The 24,457-nt window shown below is 43.7% G+C and overlaps 1 protein-coding gene across 3 annotated transcripts in view; it reads left to right on the top strand.

The window, feature by feature from the left end:
- Nucleotides 1-6,041: 6,041 nt before the first annotated feature.
- Nucleotides 6,042-24,457, top strand: part of IQCA1 (IQ motif containing with AAA domain 1) — a 105,057-nt gene continuing 86,641 nt past the window's right edge. For all 3 annotated transcript variants that reach the window (XM_040560940.1, XM_040560941.1, XM_040560942.1), the window contains exons 1-5: nt 6,042-6,155; nt 14,448-14,772; nt 18,364-18,477; nt 20,777-20,965; nt 21,659-21,730. In XM_040560940.1, coding sequence (XP_040416874.1) covers nt 6,145-6,155; nt 14,448-14,772; nt 18,364-18,477; nt 20,777-20,965; nt 21,659-21,730 — 711 coding nt within the window. In that variant the 5' untranslated portion in view covers nt 6,042-6,144. The remainder of the gene's footprint in view (nt 6,156-14,447; nt 14,773-18,363; nt 18,478-20,776; nt 20,966-21,658; nt 21,731-24,457) is intronic.

The raw sequence follows: 24,457 nt of genomic DNA on the forward strand, positions 1-24,457 counted from the left end.
TTTCCTTCCTACAGGGGCGCAGATAAACTTATAGACATTCTCACCTCTCCATAAGTTTTGAACAGAGGCCACCCCATAAACATGGATAATCACCATGATTACTTCACAAACCCAAGAACAAGCAAAATTAAGAGACAGTGATGTATAGCGTTAATATCCAACGGATACTTTGGCTCAAAATAAACTAAATATTATACACCAAATAAAAGACTGGGGGAAAAAAAATGAAAGCATACAAGATATTCTGAGCCCTCTCATTAAGGGTTGTGAAAATTTTCCATCAGATAGAAAACCACAGCAAATGCTTTGGACAGAATGGGAAAAAACTAGGTTGACAGCTGCATTGGCAACCATTCTCCAAGAGTGGGTTCAACCCCATTTACCTCCTTTCATTTTGACAAGGGTGAGCAACAAATAAGAGCGGCAGATTTTGGCTTTGTAGCTTCTTATTTAACCTTTACAGCAGAGAGAAACGTATACAGTATTTTAAATTGCTGGCTGTTGAGTCTGTGAAGTGTGTGAGCGGTTAGAGGATCTGTATATCTTAAAAAGAATTGAAATGGGCCTGTCCGGAAGTGCCATTTCACATTTGATGCTGAATACGTCTTCACATTACACAACCAAAAGAAATGCTACTTATTTCCAATATTTGTTTTCCAGAATAATATAGAGGTGACCTTTACCCTCCTAAGTGATTAAAGCTTGACACAGAGTTTGCATTAATTTATTAAAAACTTGCTAGGTGAAGCCAAATGTTAAAGCCAACTAGTTTTCTAAAACCTCTGCTAACAAATTACTTGGATAATCGCCAGAAGCCTGAGTCCAATCCCTTTTTCTATTTCTTTCTCACCAAAAAACATCTGGTGTATGTTAATTGTCAATCTGTATTGACTGCAAGATTTATTCTGGTCGGCGACTTTACGAACAGCATCACAGATAATTAAAAGGCTGAATGCTGATGAACAATTGTCAATACTGAAAAAAATCAATATGCTACCAGATGTTTCCTAATGATAGAGAGTTGACACTATTTGAACTGGCTTTTTTGAAAGCTTTAATTTTATTGAACAACATTTATTTCACGAGAGATGATTTGGGGTTTTACTTTTTAACAAAGAGAGAAGTGGAGTGTGGCATGGCATTTAATATCTGGCTGAGATTTAAAACGCACACTCCTTATGAAGTATGACATTTTATACCTGAAACCACAGGAACATTTCCCACATTTAAGTGATAGAGGAAAATTCTTCAAATTAGATTTGAACTTTATACCTTCTAATTCTGCTCCAGTCCTCCTCCTCCACATACCATGCTCGGGCCCGATGAACATGCTGGTGCTATATCAAAGCCTAATAGACCTGACTACCGACAGATCCCCTTCACTTAGCCTTGAAGTAAGCAGCAAACCTCCTGTAGATCATGGTAGTTAATGTTAACTGGCAAATAGCTCAGAGACTCATCACACGACAAAACGAACTGGTCAGCGCAGCCCTACTGGCAGCGCCATTCCTCCCCAATATCAGAGCATACAAGGATGTGAGCTAGAAGTCAGGTCTGAAGCCATAATGCAGTCCTAAGTCCCCAAGCCTGCAGTGAAAAGCCACCCAGAGCTCCTTTACGCACATTAGTCCGAGCCTAAAGGGAAACCAAACATCTATCTTCAAGGAAGCCTAGAGCAACAGCTCGCCAAGCTTGTCTGAAAGAGCTCCTACTTCTCCCTGCCCTGAATACACAAGTTCGCCATGTAACTGGATTGCAACCAGGTCCCCATTTGGGAACAAGCCCTACTAGATATACAGACCTGCTGCATGGGCAGCCACAGCCACTGTCTCTCGCAGGAGGCTCCTCCAGGATGAGAAGGTCATCTGCGCTCTGGGCTGGGGCTCTGGACAAAGGCAGTTGTCAGGTCTAAAGCCTGCAGCAACATGCACCCCCACGGCACTTTCTTTGCAACCCCAGCTTCATCCAGTGTGTTATCAGCATGCAGAGAGGCCCCTTCGAGGACTGCTCACATTGTCAAGAGATGCCCCTTAGACCTGACGCGACCCCACACTGTAGTGCAGGCCGAAAAAATGCAATACCCACACTGCTATTTGGGGTTACATACTGATAAATGCTGCCACAATGTTGAGAAAACCTTGCAAGTCTCCCATCCCAAAGGAACGAATGAATTTGGCCAAAGAGCCCTCCCACTCCTCATGCTGCTGGGTCTATCCCAAACGCCGACCGACACCACCTCCCTGAAATATTTCATGCACAGAAACATTTCACATCCCCATGGCAAAGCGAGCAGCGGGACTCCCAAGCTGGGGCCCAAAGCCTCCGATCATCCATCCTGCATGCTGGAGAAAGCCCTTAGCCAGCCTTTGCACGCTCTTTGGGGCAGCAATGCACAAAAAAAGCACTCCTCTCTCAGTACTGTGCCTTGGGGCACAATCCAGACCTTTGTAAGTGCTTTGAAATATGAGTTGCAAAGGCATAACATTTTTTCTATTATGTTCCTTGCTTTACTTTAAGCCCCCACTCAATAAGAGACAGGTGCACTAAGCTCTTTGCCAGGGACCTGAATTTAGAGGAACAAGGCCCTCCAGTTTTAAAAGTTATCCTCCTGTAAGCTCACTAGTTGCCTATTAAGCTTGTAATAAAAGGCTTTTTTGAAAAATGATGGCACCTAGTTTCCAAGGCAGCAGAATTTTTAAGCTCGTATTTGCAAGAGCCTAAGGAATTACTGACGCCAGAAGGAATGCGCTGTAGAAAAACCATCACCTATTCCTGCTGGATAGATTAAATAACATGGCTTTATTTTTTAATGCAGCGTGATCAGGACAAGAAGTCACTATCGATGCTATATGAAAATACACAATGTGTGGAAAAACAACTACAAATCCCTTTAATTTCTAGTTGTAGTGAGAAGTATCAGCCTGCTGCCTGTAGGAATTGTCAGAGACGCGTAATCCTGGACTGGAAAGACTGAGACACTTCACAGTATCAACTGACTGTCAATGACCTGCTGGACTTCAATTACAATTCGGTGTGTGCCTAGATCTTTTCTGCAGAGATGGATCAGAGAGTAGGACCTCCCCTGCCCCAGAAGGCTCACAATCCACACGACATGAAGGAAGCTCAGAAAGAGGCACAGAACTTGAAAGAGGGCTGCGGTAGCTCCAGGGGGAAAGACTGGATGGGAGATGAAGGAAGGAAAAGGAGAAGAAAGCTGGAGAAGGGGATGGAAAGCAGCTGAGACAGACCCCAGGCGGAGATGCAGCCACAGCAGAAAATACATCACCAGGCAATCATTTGAGGATGAACAGCCCAGGCAAACCTGCACCATTTCACTTCAAATCTTTACTTGAAAGCTCAAGGATTCAACAGGAAACCTACAGTAAAACAGAACATCTCACACTCCTCAGTTTCTCTCATGATAAACGTGTATTTTCTTAGCCTAAACCAATCACTTTTTCTCAATCATACACTACTCTCATTTTGGCTACAAAGCAGGCTCCTTTCCCACAACAAGAATATCAACTCTGTGTATTTCATGATTGATTTTACTGCATGACTTTTCTCAGCAAAGTGATTCACTCTTTTCAAGTTCCCTACCAGCTGATGAAAATGAAAAGCCCCTGAACTTTTGCACAGACTTGTGCACATCACTTTTTGAGGCTCAATTTCCCATTCTTAAAAGGAAGATACTTGGTTTCCTCCAACTTTTTTTTTCTCTTTTGGTGGGAGAGGAAGAGTGGGAGCAAAATGAGCAATGTGCATTATTTCATCTTTCATACCGCTTTCAGCAGAATAAAGATCATCCTTGCACTGAGGTGCTAACAGAGGGCAACGAATTCACATTAACATAGTATCAACACCAGAGTGGTTGCCTTTCATATTAGACAAACCTTACTTCCACTGTGTGGCTCACAAAAGGGAAGATTTTTTTTTCATGCTTCATGAACTATACACAGGCTTTCTCACTTGAGGCACCGTCTTTGCCATCCACATCATTACGAACAATCTTGTCATTTCCCATTTCAACTGATTCAGAAAGCTTTGTGCTTTTTAGTCTCAGGCACACACGATGGGTTTCTTAGCTATTATTTTAGAAGCTATTTTTGAGCGACATGTTGTAGAGTACAAGAACCGCAGTAATTTTCTATTAGGACTGACTCTTGAATTTATTTACTGAAACACAAGTGTCATTCCCTTTCTCTTGGTGATCTGGGAACTGAGCAAAAGAATGAAAGGTATCTTGAGGTGGATGAGAAAATGTATATTGCTTGGGGGTTACAGCCAAATCGGTCCTTAAAACCACACACACTTATGGAAACAGTATCACTGGGACTCTGCAGGTAAAACCCTTGGCTGAAAAAATAACTCAGAAGGAAGTGCTGGCCAGATGCCCGCAGTAATGGAAATAAAAATGTGAGGTTCCCATTCGGACTGCGGAGTTACCGTGGTTAAGGTATTCAGTGAGAGCAAAATGCAAACAAGTTACCAATGTAGAAAATCCCCTGACCTGCAGGTGGGTGAGAATCAGAAGACATTGAAAGGAACTAGACAGATGTCTGATGGAAATTGAACCAGCATGAAGCAGTGCTTTCAGATTAACACTGCTAATTACAAGAGGATTTTCACCGTCCTCCGACCAAAAGAAAAGGAACAGGTACTCAGTTCACATAGCACCAAACCACCAGTCCAACAGGACACCAACAAAATCACGAGACTGGCATAGCCATCACACAGCCTGAAAAATAATGTGTCTTACATGCTTTTTATTATGGCCTTGGTTCTTCAAGGCTTAAGTTTTCAAAATTTTCTCCAAAGCCATGGGGGCTAGGAACTTTATTTTGAAAACTCTATAGCCAAGATTCTCACCTAATTATACAAGCCAGGACTTCAAGAAAAAAAAAAGGCAAAGGAACACAGACACCCAGAGATTTATGGCAAAAAACATGATCACTGGCAAACACTCATTGTCCCAAGCTTCTCTATTTTTTCCTTCCCCACCCGCTCTGTGGAGGGGTGCATTTTTTCCCCAGAATGATGTGCTGTAATCCTGTCTTGCTAGCTTTTATTTTTCCCCTTTTAAAGGAGGCAGCCTTTAATGTTTTGTAATGGATGCTTCTCATTCTGTATACATGCAATAAATTAAAACGGAATTATTTTTAAAGACTCCAGCTTCACCACCATGTAAGTGGCTTGCAGGGCTGCCAACGAGCCATTGTTTACAAGGAAAGGAAACAGCTGTGTAACCCTCGCTGCCAGCCTCCTACAAAAGCAGGGCTCCAGGCTCCAAAATTACGGGTGTGATTTTACAGGCCGCACTGCAACACGCTGCTGCGTCCCCCATCGCTGACCGGGGGGGGGGGGGGCTTGGGGGAAAAAAAAAAAAAGAAAAAATGAAGCCAGAAAAATGAGCAAATTTTCCTACGCATGACTGCGTGCCAACAGGTGTGCTGGGTGTCCGGGACTGGAGGCAAACGTAGCCGAGCGTGTGCTCGCTTCTGAGCAGCCCTCTGCCTGCAGATGTGCTCGATGAACACTGCTGAGATGAGACTGAAGAAGGAAATAAAAACACAAGACAGGTTTCCATCTGCTGTGAGGGGGATATATTACTTAAAAAAAAACATACGTATAAGTGCACAGAAAACCACTAGGGAAGCTTGCCTCAATGGTAACTTGGGGGAAAAAAAATAGGAAAAAGATGAATATGACTGGAATAACCCCTTGGGAAGAGGAAAAAAAAGAGAGAGAAAAGGGGGGAAAAGTGAAGTAAGGAAAAGGGAGAGGAAGAAAGGGGAGGAGGAGAGAGGAAAGGGGTGAAGTGGGGTAAGGGAAAAAGGGGGTAAAGAGAAAAAATAAAAGAAATAGCAGGGAAAAAAAAGAAAAGAGAAAATTGGGGAGGGGAGGGGAAGAAGAGAAAACAAAAAGGAAAATAAAAAAAATAAAATAGATCCACGCCGCTCTCCCCTCAGGGCCGCCCCGTCCGTTCCTCAGGCAGCGGCGGGGCCTGGCGGGCCCGTGCCCGCCCCCATCTCCGTGACAACGGCGGCGCGGTGCGGCCCGGCCCGGCGGCAGGGCCCTGCCCGGTACCTGGTGCTCGGTACCGGCCCCCTCCCGGAGCCCGCTGCCCTCCCGCCTGGCCCCGGCATGTCGCAGGCGTGAGTAGCGCCGGGGGGGACCGGGCCGAGCCCGGAGGCGGCTGGGGGGGAGCGTCCGGGGAGGGCTTGGCGCCGGCGCGGGGCTGCACGGGGAGCTGCGCGGCTTGGGGAGAAAACAACCCAAAAACTGAGACCGAGCCCCCAAAAAGGATCCTGGACCCTTTGGAGAGCGCCGGGCTCATCTCCACAAAGCCTCAGATCACCAACAGAAATATTATCCATACCCTGATACGACCTATCCCGAGTTAGGTCCTCTTCTGCTCGCCAAACACACTTTTTCCTCCCTTACAGACCAAAGTTTGCACATATGTTTTTTTCCCCCTCTGTAATGAACTCCTCATGCTTTCAGCGCAATGCAAAGCCTCACAAGTTTATTTGCAATAGCCAGACACCGATGATGGCATCGCATCAAAATGTCTGCGAGGAGCCCTACCCGCTCCTCCAGAAATACCGCCCATACAAAACCCAACCCTTACGCTTAGGAGCCTTCCTCCCAGACCCCGTCTCTGTGCCAGGTGAGACCCCGGAGGCTTTAAAACAGCCCTCCAACTCCAAACTGGAGCAGCTCCACCTTCGGCCTCTCCACCTCAGCCTCCAGCCACTGCCTCAACCATCCTCAAACGCCCGGACGCCATTTCTTTTCCAGCCAGGCAGCTTACTTTTCCCAGCTCAGGAGAGGGGTGAGCTGAGGGGAATAGGGAAAAACACCTGCAAGGGTGCTGCAGAGTGTCCAGAGGCTCTGTCCCAGCACCCAGAGCCAGCCTCCGGCTGCTGCACGTTCAGGAAAGGCTCAATTTGGTGGCTGGCTAACCTGGTGCGGGCCCTGGCTTGTAACGTGATAATTGTGCCTCAAACTGGCACTGTAACTTTGTTAGGGGAGGTTTATAAAATCATGAATGGGTATCTAAACTGCATGGTTTAAAACAAGCAGAAAAAGTAGCGTTTGACCTCTTTGCAGGAGAGTTCTCAGAATCTGTTGTTCCTGCTGTCTGAAATACACCCACTCTTACTTGAGCTTGATTAACACAGAAGGAATTAAACTGAGTGTAGCTGAAGAACTGTCATGCTTCCACAGTTTGGTTTAACTTAGTTTAATATTAATAGAGAGAGCGCCCTTTACTTTTCCTGCCGCATTGCCAGCCCTACACAGTAAATCCATATAAACACGATATGCATCTCTACACCACAGGACAAAAATATATGTACAGTCCTGCTCCCAAACGAGGTAGTGGTACTGCTAAGGGACTCCACTTTGACATTGAAGCTGCTTGGCTCGCTTACTACAATCACGCTGTAGCTGTGCACATTTACAGCTAGGCGAATTCAGCCCTTCATAAACACGAGTCTGAATATACACCAGCTCACCAAGCGCTGCATCTGGAGAGCTCGATTTAAGCAGCAGACTAGATAGTTTTGCTTCATGTATTCTGTGCCTCACTAGACCAAGTTTTTGGGGTAGTTCATGCTCTTTATTACCTCCCCAGCAACTAGATCTGGGTTATCACATGAGAATCACAGAATTCCTTTGGGAAGAAAAAAAGGTGAATCCATAATCATCCCAAACACTCCAGAAAATAAAAAGTACTGGATTCTTAGTTAAATATATGTAGGTTTAATTTTATGATTTTTAAGTGGTTGAGGCTGACAGTGCTGGTATGCCCATAAGCATTAAGATGGACGTTCAGTATTCAAAACTTGGTGCATCCCAGCACAGAGCTGAACAGGAATCAATGCTGGTAGTTAAGAAATAGGAGAGTGCTTTCATTTTGTTCTAGGCTATAATATTTTGCAAGGTATATTTAAATATTGGGAGCAGGAATGGCTGCCTAAGTTGCCATGTCACGTGGAAGCCAGCCTCCATCCTACAAAGAGGCAGGCACATCAGTAAGCCACAGCTGAGTTCATAACACAGATTTTTCAATACTGTACAGTCACATCCTGTGTCTTGTATAGAAAAGCTGCACAGCACATAGCTTTTTTTTCCCCCCCCTCAAGTTTGAGGTAAACTGCTGCTTTTCAGACATCTGGAAAAACAGCTGGTATGTACAGAGAGAAATCACACGCGCCTTGTGCAGCCAGTTGGACATGCCAGAGTTACTAAGTGTGCGCACAGGGCAGCTGCCTCGCATGCACTGAATCTCCGAGCAACAGGACTGGCAGTATTGCAGCACAGCATCACGCTGCACACAGCCTGTATGGCAAGGGTTTTAGTGTTTTTCACCCATGTAAGTGTTGACCATCCTCAAGGCCCTGTGATTTTCACGGAGGTGTGTCTGCAGCTGGTGGAAGCACATTGTTCCCTGCTGTAGTAAGCTTTGTCTTTTTTTGGGGTTGTAGGCAGGACACTCAAAGTGCTTGGCTACATCCCCGCGGGGCCGATAAGCTCCAGCGGCCGGCCAAAAGAAAAGTTGGCGTGTCCAGACACGCTCGACATTTTCTAAGGACAGTTGGTAGCGCTCACAAGAAAGCACGCCCATTACATTTGCTGTGAGGTTGATTAAGAGGTGCTCGATGTATCCCACTTCCTAAAGTGCTCAAGCCCCAGCATTTGCATACAGATGTACATTTTGTTCCAGACATTGAGCAGGAGATTTGCGTAGGTGTTATTGCATTTGTGTTTTCCTGCTGCGTTTCCTCCTCTTTTATGAATTTGCTTACCATTTACTTGACCTGTAGGTTCTTGACCGGTAATTTCTTAACTCACCCTTACAGCCCCAGTCCAGACACGTTCAGAGCCGAGTCTTGGCACTGCTGCCATTTGTACCAGGTTTTAATTGGCTGCAAGACATTTGCCACTGCCACCAAGGAGCTTTAAACAATCCAAAAGCTCTAAAATTTAATCTCATGTCACAAGCAGAACTTACATAAAGTCAATGATTAAATATTAATCTAAGACAAGATCTTCAGCGTTTCCCCTTCTGCTTCTGACAAAAGCGACCAAAGGAGAGCTATGTACTTTATATTACATCCCCAAAGCTCAGTTAAAGAAAATGAAGGTTGCAAAACCAAGCACTGAAAATGTAAGAAAATGTCAGAGCGACTTCTCCTCCCCTCCTCTCCCCCGGCATTATGTGGCTGCACTATGATGTAGTTCCATATTTTGTGATCACGTCCTGTTTTCTTCCCGTGAGGCCCAAGCCTCATGCAGTGATTGGGCTGTTGTTGAATGTTTCTTTTTATCCCCTCATCCAGCGCGTGGCCCCAGGCCATATTCTTCAAATTCCATCCAAACACCACAATTATTAGCTCCCTCCCGGGCATTCTTATCATGTTCTCGCCAATACATCTCCCAAACATTCACGGATTCATCTTCGTCCCTTTTTCCACCCCTGGCGAGCATCAGTGTCATCCCCCTTATATTAACGGAGGAAAACAGAGACAATCAGAATGATCAACACCAAGACTCAAGGCTGCAACTCTCTCCCGTGCCTACAAAAATCTTTTATCCTCTCATCACTCTTTGTTGTAGTACCAAAGACTGGAACTGGAGATGACGGAAGTACAGAGCTGTTCGTGCTGTATGTGTTTTCTGCCCCACTCACAACTGAAGCCCGTTGAGGTTTATCCTTCGGTTTCCTCAAATACTTCAAGCTGTAAGACATCGCAGCTAGAGCGAGCATGCTTAGGGGAAGTCATCTAGCAGCCTTGTGTCTGCCACCAGCTAGGCAGTTTGGCATAATTACAAGGCTATTGTTGTATTAGGAGCAAGGCAGGCAGGCCTGACTGAGCTGTGAGCCAGCACTGATCTGGACCACAAGCTAAAGGCTTTTAAACATTGTCTGAATCAATTCCTGCTTTAAGGCCATTTCTTTCAGGCCACACTGATCTGTTTCTGTCCTATAATACATTTAGCCCAGCAATTGCCACGCAATGCTTGAGCAGGTTGTCATGGGGTTGCAGGTACTCTGCTGACGTGAATAATCCAGCAGCCAACCCAAGCCTGGTGATTTTTCAGAAGAGAAAAGCAAGGCAGCAGCTTTTTTGCAAGCCCCTTTTCCTCTCGGGGCCTCGCTTTTTCCTCCAACCTTTGTCTCCTATTCCTTTATTTTTACAAATGCTGCAGGGCAGGGTTTCCCTGCCTCCTGTTTGCTCAGGGCTTAGCACAATGGCTGACCTGTCAAGCACCCAGAGGAGACCCAAGGACCCTGTGCACGCTTCCTTGTCGCTCAGCCCACGCCTCAGTTGCCTGCAGCCCTGCACGGACACCATGACTCCGCATACAGCCTCTGCTGCCTTGATTCACGCCGCATATTCTGCGATACACACAACACTCATAACCTAACAAGGGAGTTTCTACACTAGGTGGCTAAAGAGAGCCGCGCCAGCTCAGAGTGAAGTTTTCGCTTCCACCTCTTCACATCAGAAAATGCTGTGCATTTCCGTGATCGGAGTGTGGGAGCTTGAGGCACTTCTGCCCTCAGAGGACACCCCAGAAAAGCCAGGCATCAAGACAGCCTGGGTTCATCAGCCCGTGTATGAATCCAGACTGGCGCAGCTTGGAGCACAAACTGTGCCACGGCCTGGAAGAGCAGAAAGCATTCCCTTTGGCTGCCAAATAAAAGAGACTATTTGGAGGAAAAGAAAAGAAAAGAAATGAAAGCAACCCCACTGATGCCAGATTCCACTCCTGGCTCAAGAGTGGTCTGAGGGACAGTTTGCATGCTCAGCACAAATCCTTCCAAGAAGGGTGTGCTTAAGTCTCAAAGCCAGTTCAACACAAGTAGGCAGGCTAATCTCAGCTGTACTGAAAACCAACAGATTTCTCTAAGTGTAAGAAGAGATGGGTCAAACAAACATGTAAAGCTAAAGGGCCCTGGAATATTAAAAATGAGGCAATGCGTGACCTGCCAGGATTTTAATCATCTCTTTATAACTTCAGCAGAAAATCTTGCGTCTAAATTTCACTCAAAATAAGCAGATCAGGAGCAATAAAAATGAAGTTGAAGCTGGAAGTCATGCGATGGCAAAAGAGTCCTCTTACACACTTGTACTAGGCTCTGCTTCCACTTCGTGGGAGTGAAAAGAAGGGATGCTGGTGAGGAGGCAAGCCCTGACTTTCCCTCCCCACTGTAAGCTGCCAGAAATTGCTCTGGGGGCTCTGAAGTTAAGTCACTTAATGTGTTTTTTCCCCTCATCCCATTATGTGGGATAAGCGTTGCTTATTTTTCCCATAGCACTCCTATTTGTAGTTGCTATGACAATTTGCAGCATCATTTATACGCAGACTGTTTGCAGAGATCAAGAAACCGACTTCCTTCTTTCCCAGGTTTTAATAAGCTTATGCCTTGAGTAGGGAAGTCACATTCAGTCCTGCAGATTACCAGCAGTAGCAGGCTAGTCGGGTGCTCTAATCCATCTCTGGTGCAACATCATCCTCAGACACATGCGTAGCTCACAACCCAGCCTTTACAGAGTGGGAACGAACCTACCAGACGAACCAGCATCAGTAAATAAGGAGCCAGTGCGCTCGAGGCTGTGCTGTATTCCCCCTTCAGCACGTGGAAGCAATTGGAGGGAGTTTGCAGCTTAACGCAGAGAGACACTGAGCAAATTGGGAAAAATCCAAATAGGATTTGGGGTTGCATGCTGTCTGATTAAGAGGCAAGGAGAGTCAGTCCCGTCCTTTGCTTTTAACACAGCATCTTGAGGACGTGCACTGCTACTCCTGAACACATTTGTCCCTAAGCAAAGCGTGACAGTGTTCAGGGGCAGCGAGATGCACGCTCTCTGTGGTCACTTCTTCCTCAAACCTAAACAACTCCTCAAGAGCCAAGTCCTCCAGCAAGGGCTATAAACACCAAGCACATCTTATCCTTCAAACTAGTCCAGAAGGGCTCTTATCTGGACACTAGGAAACCCCAAAATAACTATTTTAAACTGGATTCAGGGAAAGGAAGCAATTGGCAGTGCACGTCCTCTAGTTTTTGGTCAAGGGGATCCAAACAGACACTCAAATCATCCCTCTGCTGGCACTGCCAACTATCAAGTGCCTGCAATTCCCAGCCACCCAGCTCACAACCCCGAAAACTCTAGGGCCAGAGGTTTTGGTTACCCTCCCTGCAGCAGGCTCACAGGAGCCACCAGCCTCCCGCAGCTGGAAATTCAGCGGGTCCACCGCAGCGCTTCATTTCTGAGTCTACCCCCTCTTCTGCCCTCATTTACACAGGACATCAGTGCTGCAAGAGCTCCAACCATAACATAATATCCATAATCTTAGCATTAGACCCACAGCAACGTGTTTGCAATCATCTTAGTGCTGATCTGATAAACTAATACTTTATGGAAACAATTACGTCCCGTTTGCATGGCCTTACATTAATGTACTCTGAAGGATTAGAGTGCTCCTTCCCTCCCCGCCCTAAAAAAAGTCATTCAAAATAGAAAAAGAAACTGGATATTAGCTGGCTCAGTGGGGGGAATCACTTGACATTCCTCAGTTAGAGGAGAGAGAAAGAGAGGTTTTTGTGAATTGGAGGGGCCAATTGCAGAGCTAGTTCATGTTTGGGTACATTCTGGTGTCTTCATACAGTAACCTGTGCTGGAAACACTCTAGCCCAAGGATATCACCGTTCATAAATCAGCCATATAGCTGTGGGGACAGCCTGTGGACCTCCTCAAAGATTTATAACCTCCCAACTATCAAATCATCCATGGGTAGGCAAGAGCTAAGTAAGTACAATACCACATTGTTTCCTTCTGCGCTGACGAATCTCATCGGTTTATGTTCTTCCATGGGCTGGCTTCGGAGTAAGTGCACAAAAATCCCATTGATCAGCTGGCCAAACCACCAGGTCAAACCTAAGGGTCTTGTTTAAGGCCATCTTTGGCCCCTTTGCTGGTTTTATTTTGTTTATCTCCTGCACCTGGGTTAATTACTGCAATTGAGTGATTCAGTTGGTGTAATGGGATGTAAGTGAGGGAGGAAAAAAGGAAGGGGAAAGACCTGGGTGGGCTGCAGAGGCAGTAGGAAAAGCAAGTCCAGCTGCATCCTGCAGAAACCCAGGTCAGCTGAAAAGCATAATATGCACTTAAAAAGTTAATGGAGCAAATTCAATGGCAGAGTTTAGATTGTTAGGGGGTTTGGGTGAGTGCTGCGGTGAGTCCCAGCAGCCCGGGCAGCGTCCTGCTGGGATCGGGCTGGGGCAGTGTCCCGCCACCCGGCATTCTCTGGCCATGGTCAGTCTGTACTCTGATACCAGAAAGGATAAGGCCAGTTGACAGAGCTCCCACCTAGGTGTTTATTATCAAGCACAAGCAAAGCTAGCAGTTGCCTGGCTTTCTTGTCAGAATTAACACCAAGCACACCCTCAGTGCTGCGTGGATCAGCAAGAAGTCTGCTCTGAAAGTTTAGTGGAGGCAGAGCAGTTTGTTGTGATCACCTTTCTTGGCAGGGTTGACAAACCTGCTGTTTGGGCTCTTCTCTGAACAAGTCATTGCCCAGAGTTCATTTCTTTATTCAGCATTGGTCTACCTTACTGTGAAAATCCACTGACAGCCCACGCAGCAGAGCTCAGCCTATTCACACCAAAAGTGCAGAAGTCCCCAGGTAAATAGCATTATGGCTTCTGGAAATGAAGCTGGCTTTAGGTGACATCTTCCATGTCACATAGCTCCCTAGCCACTGGACCAGACGTGTAGCAATCGCTTGAAGTGCAACAATTGCTTCCATAGAAAATAAATTAATTCTTTTCTTCCCTTCAGGTCTGAAATAGCACACACAGCCACAGTGTAGCATTGGCACCAATACAGTCCTCACCCTAAAATTAACTCAGAACAAGCATTTCAGAAAGGCAGGAAAGCAGCACACCCTTTAGCAACATCAAGTAGTCCTCATCCCAAACGTGGAGAGACCTAAAATAGAATTTTCCCTATTCTAAGAGCTTAGGGAGAGACACCTTTTTTATGAAATCATCCTCTCACTTAACACGGTTGAATGAAACTCACTGACTGCCCTGTCAGGGTTGTAGCTTAAAGTGGATGGTAAAGATGAAGTCAAAAAGTTTTTAACATTTGAGGTTTCACTAATAAAACAGCATTTTTAGATGCTGTTTAAGCAATAAAAGATGCTGTTTAGGCAATAGATGCCAATTTTTAAAACAACCCAAAAGAATAACCTTGCTAATGATTTTAAATTTTAAAAATTAACTGCAGTTAAAATCCCTTTTGGAAATACAATGGCTTGCATTTCCAGACTTCCTTTTCTGAGAAATCCCTGCTTGTAGAGTCCTGATATCATTGCGTGCTGGCTCTTGCTGCTATGTCAGGCTAAGACAGTCTCCTCTTTTCAATCAGCACTTACAACAAGATATGGACAGATGCCCAGAAAGACCTCGACATCCAGCTCCAGACGGAGAGAGAACAGTTCCTCCAGCCAGAGAAGGACCGCGTGAAAGTGTTCAAGATGTTAGCTTCTTCCTACATCAAATACATGCAGATCTTCCGCAACTTGGAGGAGGCGCACGACCGACTTGTTCACCAGCAGAAACGGGCAGTGATCCGGCGAGTGCTAGATGGCGTGATTGGCCGGATCCTGGAGATGAAGAAGGAGATGGTGGCGCTGGAGAACTCCGAGTTTCATTACATCGATAATATCCTAGAAGATCTAAAGCTTCTCCCGGTAGGTGTACCTCTGCAATGAGCAATTCCACGGGAACTCTGCCTGTCCTATTTTTTAAGGAGAGTCACATTTACTCGCTATCTATGAAGTTGCACTGAGTGATTTAGCTTCTTGGATGTTCACTAGTGTACAGTAATCAGCAATTATGGCATGGTTATTAAAGATCAGAGTGCATTCAGTCTGTGATTAACTTTATGTACTGGAGCAAGATTTTAAGTTGATCTGCCTGATCAGTATGTTGTATTCGTGTTTATCAATAGCAGCACAGGCTCTGTGGGTCTTCCTCTTGCACGTGTCCTAACACGAAGTCATATTAGCTTAGACAGCTTCAATGTGAACGACCATAACAACTCTACCTGATTTTACAGTGGGATTAGACAGAAAAGGACAACTGATAACTAAGGTACAGTCTGTTTCAGTCTGCCCTTTGCTTCACTCTGAAGCAGCCTGGTCCCAAGCCTCTTCCAGAAGTTACAGGTAGTGCTAAAAGTTGCATAATCTGTCCCAGTACTTCATAGTACATTGGACTTCTAAAATGAGTACTAGAATGAGATCTGAAACCAGGCTCTTACTGTAAAGGAGGCAGGAGCTGAGCGCGTTTTCAACATCCAGGGTTCAGGACTACCTGAACTAGAAGCACCCCCGACATACAGGCTGCTAAACCAGATGAGTCTGACAATAAGGCAAAGTCTGGAAGTTGTGCTTTAAAAGCAGGATAAAAAATGAGCTGTAAAAAGATAGCTACTTCTCTCGCAGACAGCTCCACCTATTGTCAAATTTAGGTACCGCTGGTAACGGCTTTGCTAAAGAAAAAAGTCGAAACTTAGTTACTGCTGTTTTCTGGATCTCAGCTATAACATGAGATAAACTGCCTAATATCATCAGAGAATTATTTTGAGATTTGCAGACATATTACTGTTTGCAATTGCATGTGTATTTAATTCTGCAAATTTAGGAAGTAATTGCCAAGAATTTCAACCAGCTCTTTACCTTCTCTTTTAATCATAACAGAATTATTTTAAACTATGAGAAGGCATACTGGGGATCTAAACACACCTCTGGGGAAACTGATCCTTCAAATCATATTTTGAAATTGCTAAGGATTGCTGTTTTCATGACTTATCAGTAAATCCACCTGCAGGAAAAAGTTGGCAAGTCTGAAAAGTAATGCTTCACATCTAGTAAAAAACAAGCATAAATCCAAATTCCTGAGCCACACCTTAAACTGAAGAAGGCCTGAAATAGCTTCCTACTACAAAAATAGAGAAAAGCCCTGAAGAAATTTTGGACTTTTTCAAAAACACATTGCTTTCCACAGTAGATAGAAATACAGTCCTGATTATATTTTCTTATAAAATAATCACATATTCTTGGTTTCAAAACAAAATTATTGGCCAGTACATGAAAAATAACTTCCAATTCTTAAAGAATCTGTCCAGAAAGGCTGTCTCTAGTTCTTTCTTTCACCATATTATTATGGGCTAAAAACCAGCATGGTTATCATCAGAGAGCAGAACAGAGATGCTAACACTCATTTCATACCTCATGGCTGATGTTGCAGAGTGCTTCCTCTACTTTTTGCTGCATTACTGAGGCCAGCTGGGGTGAAGTTTCATCTTTCTCTAGTTTTGTGTCTCATTTTTTTTTATGGTTGCCTTCCAACACTCAGTGACTCCATTTATTAGGGTAATTGTAAAGGTATTTGGATACACAAATCCCGTGTGGAGCTGGGAGTGGATAGAAGGCTGCCAATTTGACTTGAGGATAAACATTGCAAGCCTAACCTTTCAGTGTTGGGCCCCAAAAAGAGATCATGAAGAGGAGTAGTCTCTACTCCCCACCTCTGCCAGCTCCAGTGTTATGGCTTTGATCTCATCTTTCCAGTCAGTAAAAGTCACAGTCCAGAATTACTGGTGATTAAAGCCCAGGTTAGATACCAGAGATAACTCGCCACCCCTGCACTGACTGCGTTGCGCTGCTACCTGGTAGTGTAACAGCCATCCCATCCTATGCAAGGGTGTCCAGACAAACCACTTGATTTCTTATACCTAAAGCCAGATGGATTTTTAATCCTTCCTAGAGCAATTTGCACTCTTAACATACAGTATGTAATCATTTCCATTAACAGTCGAAATGCTGGAAGATGCAAACAAGGACCTTAACAAGACAAATATTTAGAAACTTCAGCAGACCAGACCTCTGCATTGATAAAATCAATAGAGATAAGCACAATCCTACTTGGAGGCTTTGTTGTGCTGCCATAATAGGGATGCCCCGTTCTGCACAGTGTGCAGCGGTGGTTATTAGTAACGAAATGGGTAAGTTGGCAGTTTGCAGGAGCTGTTTTCATTGCCCACAACCTTCCCGGCAAACTCTTGCTCTAGAAATTAGAAAGCCATAGAGTTTGCAAGCAGCACATTTACCCTGTGCCCAGGAGCTTTCACTGTTCTTCTCAATCAGCACGGTTCTCCTGCTTTTGCTCACTGTATGTGTCCACAGCAGAGTTGGCATTGAGGCTGCAGAGGATCAAGTCAGAGGTCTCCCTGAGCAGGTCAAAGCCCACCAGTTCCCGCAGAAGACAGAACAGAGAGCAGTGGTAGTGCAACGTCAAGACTTGTACCTGTCAATCTCCCTGGGCGAAAAGACCTGGGGACTTTGTTGTGGAACTTGATTGTGCAACTCCTGATGAGTAGCGTGGCAGGGTAATTGCCTGTCTCCCCTCATCCCTTCTCCTGTCCTTCAGGGTGAATCATTTGCTTCAGATGTTTGGATGTTCCTGAAATAATGTATAGGGAACATGGCACCAGTATGAACCAGACCTATTAAATATAGGTCCTGCCCTCCATCCCCAAAGAACTATACTTGGCAGTAACTATTTCTGAAGAATTGTCTCTAGCCTTCAACACAATACAAAGATCAGGTGATGCTGCTCTGCAGCACCTTAGTGTCTGGGGTGTTTTTTGTCTACCTGCCTGTCACTTCTTTCATTTCTCAACTGTGAAATTCTCCAGGAGACGAATTGGCAGAAAAGTGAATCAGTTACATCTTTTTAATGATGGAAATGAATAGACAGCCACTTCTAATTGAGCCTGATTTTGAGAAGTGACTGAGATATCACAGTTACAGACAGTGCAGAAATACCTGTAGACAAACAGAATTCTGTGCTTTGGTTCTTTGTAATGGTTCCAAAAATGCAAGAGAACCAATCTATTTTTCATGTTGATTAAAAAAGAAGTGGGATGATCACACAGCCAGAGGTATTCAAGTTAGTGGAAATCATGTTTAAATTACTGGCAACCATGCCAAATGTTTCAACAGTTTCATAATATAATTGAGCCATTTTAAAAAGAAAGATTTCTGGGCTGCCATGGTTCAGAAACTGGGTTGATTTATTTGTTGTTGTTGAATTAGGTCTTAAGTAATTGCAAAGTAACAGCTCGGCAGCTGTTACAGAGGTCAAATACCCTAACACTCCAAAAAAATTCAATAATCTCAGTCCAATTTAATTGCTTTGTAAAGGTGTTCAATTAATAAGTAATGTGATTTTAATGCAGTTCTAAAAAAGCATCTTATGACTATTTCTTCCCCTAGGAAGACATAGAAATACCTATCCCAAGGTATTTCATTAAAGAAAACCTGGAAGTCTTGCAGCAGAGAGAGACAATGCTTGATGAGATTTTATGTAATGCTGGATTGCAAACACAGGTAAGCATCCCATATATTTGCACAATAACATGCTTAACTTTTTTAGTTTATAGTTACACGTCTGAGCACATAAGCCACTGAAGTGAAAAGTATTTTTTATAGTAGTTTGGAAGTAAAAGTCTGCTTACAGATAAGGCACACGTAAAAAGTAACCTTAAATTTTCCTGTCTAGTAATATCCAGTCACATCTTGGGTCTAAGACTCAAGAAACAAGTCGACTCTGCTTTATGTGTGTGAGTGTCAGCGAAAGGGCGGCACTTTGGCCAAGTTTAGTAGGTGCTTTATTTACCTAGCTAACTCTCATCACATAATTAGTCCTACTGAAATCGAGTTGGGCTCAAGTTTTACTGAACCAGGATTCCTGGCTGGAACAGGCAAAACGCAGAGTTCAGGTCAGCGCAACTGTTAGTATTCAGTTGTTTATAACCTCTGAACAATGACTGCAGTCTCTTCTGTACAGCTATCGAGCTGCAGCTGCTAGGAGGAGTAGAAAATTGAGTTTTGGCAGAGCAAAAGTCATTACAGAGAAGTACATGAGTGCTCCAGTGAAGACTGTTCTGGATTTGATATACTTTTGACCTCTTAGAAATGGCGCACTGCCTGCAAACAGTCCTCTAACCTCCTGAAATAAACAACTGTGCTCACAAGTCTGGAGACTGAGATTCATAGATGTTGTAGCTGTAAGAGACAGTCCTGATCAGGCCACTTAGTCAAACTGCTGTGCTGCCCCAACCACTGAATTCTCCACAGTAATTGTGCCGTTGGGGGAAATCTGCCTCCCTGCTGCATTACGTGGTAGTATTGATCCCACAAAGCAACCGAGGGAAGGTTCCCAGGGACAGAACGAGGCAGTCTGTAGAGGCAGAGCGCAGTCTCTCTGCTAGATTACTTTAATGGGCCGCTGCGGTCCCCTTGGCCTCCGCAGTAAATTTCTGGGTATATTCTCTGCACTTTCTAATAGTCTGGTGTTGGTCTGTGGAAATCCTCTGTTTCAGCACATTACATCCTGGAGCCTTTTTGTTTCCCACAGTTGTGCTCTTATCCCTTTTCAGCATGGCATCCACTACAGATAAGACTATCTGGTGTGCAGCTAGCTCACCTGGAAGCACCAGGCCCCGGCAGGACCCAGGTTTCCCTTGCCAGGATGCCACAAGAGACACACAGGAGTCAATAAATATGAATAAAACAATCTCCTATGAACATAGTATGAATCCCGTGCTCTCTGCTATGCTTCCAGTTCAATCACCACTGTGATTTCTAGAGGGTTGTCAGCACTTACGCACGCATCATAGCAAGCCATGTACACTCAGGAAATCCTGCCTGCTGTGTAGCAGACAAATGTGTTCTTGAGTGTCCATGGCAGCCCCGTGACAAGCAGTTTAGTGTACATCCAAAACTGTGTTCATCAGAGGAGTCTGCTCTGCAGATCGTTTGTCCTCCTGTGTATTTCCATTGCAGAAAGCCCTACTGAAAATGTGGTATAGTGAGCTCCACACAGTATGTATTGAAGCATCAGGTGTGAACTGTCTCCAATAGGGGCATTCATGTTAGGAAAGGACAACCATTCAGCCTTTCCATGGGGAGCATGAGGCATTAACAAGAGTCCCCAAGAGTGAGAAGGGGGAGTCCTTCTCTCCAGCTGCCCTTTTCTGACTTGTTTTTTCCTAACCCTCTTCTACCTGGACTGGGTTGACCAGGCCTGTGCCAGTTCAAAACCTATCCTTTCATTCAACAAAAGAGCTGGAGACCCACCAGCACATCCAGAAACCCATCCCTTCAGAAACTAGGGGAAAAATAAAGGAAGACATTCCATAACCTAAGGAATTTTCTTCAATAGGAGAAAGCCCCATGGTTCTTTATGCCTTTTTTCTCAAATGAATAAAGTTTAGCAGACTGCATAAATCATATAGAGCCAACCATGTTTCCCACTATAGCATCAGGAGTTTTTTGCTTCTCAGGGGCGCTCCCCAGAGCTGCAGCCTGTCTCCTCTCCATCTTCCATTGACTCTTTTGGCTCTGCCCAGCCTTACCATCTACCTACCTGGAGTGCTATAGAAACTTCATCAACATGTCAGGTTCACTTTCACCTTAAGATCCTCAGAAAAAAGTGTCTCAAGACAGCAAACTTCAAAGATACTGCAAGGTGGCATAAGAGAGGAGTCTCTGCTGTTTATGACAGGGATGTTTTGTCTTAGAAAGTTTCCACAAAAGGTTAACTGATTGTTTCATTTGCTAACTTAGCTAGGCAGTTAACAAAACACTCTGCTTTGTCATTTCATTTTTGTCTGTGCCATTGAAGAAACCTGTCAAGGCCATGACATTTGAAGAAGCCATTAAAATGATCCAGGTCGCAGAGCGGGCTCGCCAGGGTCGTCATAGAGCAGTATTCATGAAGCAAATGTACCTTGAAGAAAAGACAAAAAGACAAACAAAACTTCAGGTACAGACTGGTCCAAACCCAGATGATGCTGCCACTTGCATTCAAAAGGTGAGATCTTTGATGTAACAGCAGTGCTGGTAGAGGCAAGTGTTCTATTCAGAACAGCAGTAGGGAGAAACAGAGCTCATAGGGTGGTAACCATTCTGAATGGATTGCTCTGAGGGTGTTTAGCAAGGTGAAATATATCATTTAAACCGCTTTAAAAATGAGACAGAACCCTAGATGTGAGATCAATGGAAACAGTCCTGCACTGACAATACAGGATGACTTTATAACCTACATGTTGTTTTTCCATTCTGATTTTTATGACCTCAATTGCTCTTTCTGGCACCACCTTGAAATCCAGTGCCTTTTCCTGAGGTCTCCGGGGAAATGGTTCATCCCATATCTTGAGAAAATGAGAACAGCTTATTACTACTAAATTTCAGAAAAAGTCCTTTCACATGAATAATTCAGATAATTCAGCCAAACGAGAACAGGAATTCAGTCTAAATCTTCAGTCTAAACACTTTTTGAATCCTGATGCCGTTGTGTTAGAAGGTAGATATGCCAGTGTGAGGAGATAACAAACTTCAGAAATTCTTTTAGAAAAATATAGCAGCTGGCAACCTGTTAAAGAGTAATAGTTTCAATTGTATATTGTGCCTTTCCTTCCTCTATTTGTTTTTTCCTGTGTCTGCCACAGTAAAGGAAGCTGTAACAAGGCCCATTTATCTCATTAGAGTTTTGTTTACAATTCAGGTTTGGCGTGGATATATCCAGCGCAAGAAAACAGAGAAAATGAGAGAAGAGGAAATGATATTTCTGGGGATGGTAAGTGATGCTGTCTAGAGAATATAAAATACCATAGTCTGTTTGTTCTTCAAACTTTTGTAATTTACCAGAAGACAAGAAATTAATTTCTAAGATTCTTCCCATTTTAAAGGGGATCTCTAAGGAATACAGAACTAAGCAGAAATGATAGATGGCACGTAAGTAGCCCAATTTGTCTTGAGCTGCACGCTCTTATGCAATATATACATAGTCCAATGTATATGGCAGATGTGGACAGTTTATAGTTTGCCCTAGGTTCTAGGGAATTTGATGCAGGCATGACAGAGCAAGGGAATTTCATTAATCAGTTTTTAATTCAGAATGCCAGAACACTTGAGCTGCCTTATTGCTGAAGAATTAAAGCAGCAGTGTCTTCTCCTCACACCCTTTTGCAAGCCAATGTATATGTATCTCAAGAGAAGGGGAAAGGGATATTAAAACTGCTATATTACCGTGTCAGTAAGTCCACATAGAAATAAAGAACCTAAAAATTCCTCACATCATATTGCAAAAGTATGGGGAAGTGAACAGTTGTCTGTGGTCAGTTAGATTGTATGGGGTGAAAGGAAAATGAAAGCACCCCTACTGACAAGACAGACAGAGGAAGGAATCTCCCACAATCTGAGAAAGTACATCTCCTCCCACCACCATCTTGTGCACCAACACCAGCACCCAGCAAATAACTGAGAAGGAGAATAGACACCTTAGAGTTGGTATTTTCTTTGTCCCCCACCGATTCTTTGGGTGCCTCCATTAGACACTAGCAGGCGTCAAGCCTTGCTGCTTCTTCAACTCCAACTATAGTAGGGCATCCCTCGTACCAAGTTTTTGTAAAGCTACTGCTTAGCACCTGCCTTACGGAAACATTCATCCCTGCTCTATATTTGGTAAGTTTATTTATTACCTCTGTGTTCTGTAGCTCTTAAATGATAATTTGAAAACTAATCATTTAATTTTGAATTAAAACATGCTTTCTGCTTCTGCTAGACAGTTCTGGTGATTTTCTTAGCCAGTGATAGAATTACACTTAGCTAGGTTTTGGTTTTAAGAAAACTAATTGTACCTGTAGCAGACATCTGACAAACATGTATCATCAGTTAAGAATGACCTTAAAATCTTATCTTTAGGAAGTAACATGTACATTTATCTAAGTTTTACCAAGTTAAATACAGATAAAATGTTGCGGATTGTTGCCTTTAATATCAGCTAGTCATTAACAGTAAACACGGCCAGCACAGGTAACCAGAGTTTTATGCGCTGATTCTGCCTCTGTTTAAGAAAAAGGCAAAGACTTTAAGTAGTGCAGACCTAAACTGGTGAATATTTGGAATGTACTGAAAACAAATTATAAAATATACCTTTTGCAAAACAAGAGATCATTTCCTATCAAATCCCATGACAATACAGTCTTAAAACTAGAGCATTAGGGAGGAAGTCTAAGTCTGGTATCAGTTATTGGAGGGTTCACAGCCAAGCACTCTTTCCATGGTGGCCAGTTGTAGGAGTAACTGATAAGTGGGGTGTAAATAGCCATCTACTGTATTTTATGGGGAGGAAGATCTATTTGATCATAGGGAAGAAGGGAATTAAAACCAAACACGTGGAGTGAATTCATTTCCTGACCTCCATTTAGGAGCAAGAGAATTGATGTTTTCAATTCCGCACTCAGACTCATTACTCTTTATCAAGTATATAATCAAAGGATGTGGGAAAAAAAATGGATACCTCTAAATAAAAAAAATCTGTTCATCTTTCCAATGTTTTTATATTCCCCCTTCGTGTTTCGCTTGTACTTTTCATGCCACGCTCCCCTCCATGGTCTCCCCAGGAAGTGAGTGGCAAGCAGGCATTGGTTCATGCTGACAGATAGCCAGTGAGCTCCAAAGGTCAAGTCTCTTTGATGTATGATCATGTCAGCCCCTTAAAAAATGAACACAGATCTTCATGTGTAAATATGTTGAATTTGCTTTTCTAATGCTGCACGACTTAGATAAATTAGAAGACCTAGCCATCCATTACTCCAAGTCCATCCCAAAGGAGACCTGACTTTTGCTGCAATAAATATAATTTCTCTTATAATTACAGCTATTTAAAAAATGTAGATGTTGCTTTCATATAAATAGTACCTTACAAAAAGAGCTAGCCTGTTTGAAGTTCTGAATAATGGTTTTTGGAAAAACTCAGTCACGTTGGTCTACAAATATGGAAATTTGTGCAACAAAGATAGTTCAGTCTTTTACTTAATCCAATTTTATTTTCTTTACTGTCTACTTACTTCTGTAAAATTTATGTATGTTTTCTGGAATTTGATTCTCTTTCTTTTGCTTGATGACAGAGTAGAAGTCTTATGTTCCGGAGATTTTTCTTGGCTCAAAAGTAAAGCCTCATTATTATTATTATTTATTAAAGCTTAATTGCAGAAACAGCATGATTCCCTCAGCACATGTTTTTCTAAATCTCCGATAAATCACAATTTGCAATACCAGTTTAATTTGTAAAGAGAAGCAACCCTCACTAAGAGCACATATATCTTGATAACTGTATCCTGACCTGTTTCCTGATCTTCCTCACCTCGCTGCCACAGTGCTGTTTACTGCCAGCCCCAGCATTAGCACCACAACCAATGTTCCAGGCCAAGGTCTGTGTTTAAGCCACACTGATGTTGCAAGGAAACATTAAATTGTCTGGAAAACATGCATGTGCTGTCCAAACAAACCTGTATTTTCT

Source organism: Cygnus olor, chromosome 6 (assembly GCF_009769625.2).
Source record: "Cygnus olor isolate bCygOlo1 chromosome 6, bCygOlo1.pri.v2, whole genome shotgun sequence".
Lineage (NCBI taxonomy): Eukaryota > Metazoa > Chordata > Aves > Anseriformes > Anatidae > Cygnus > Cygnus olor.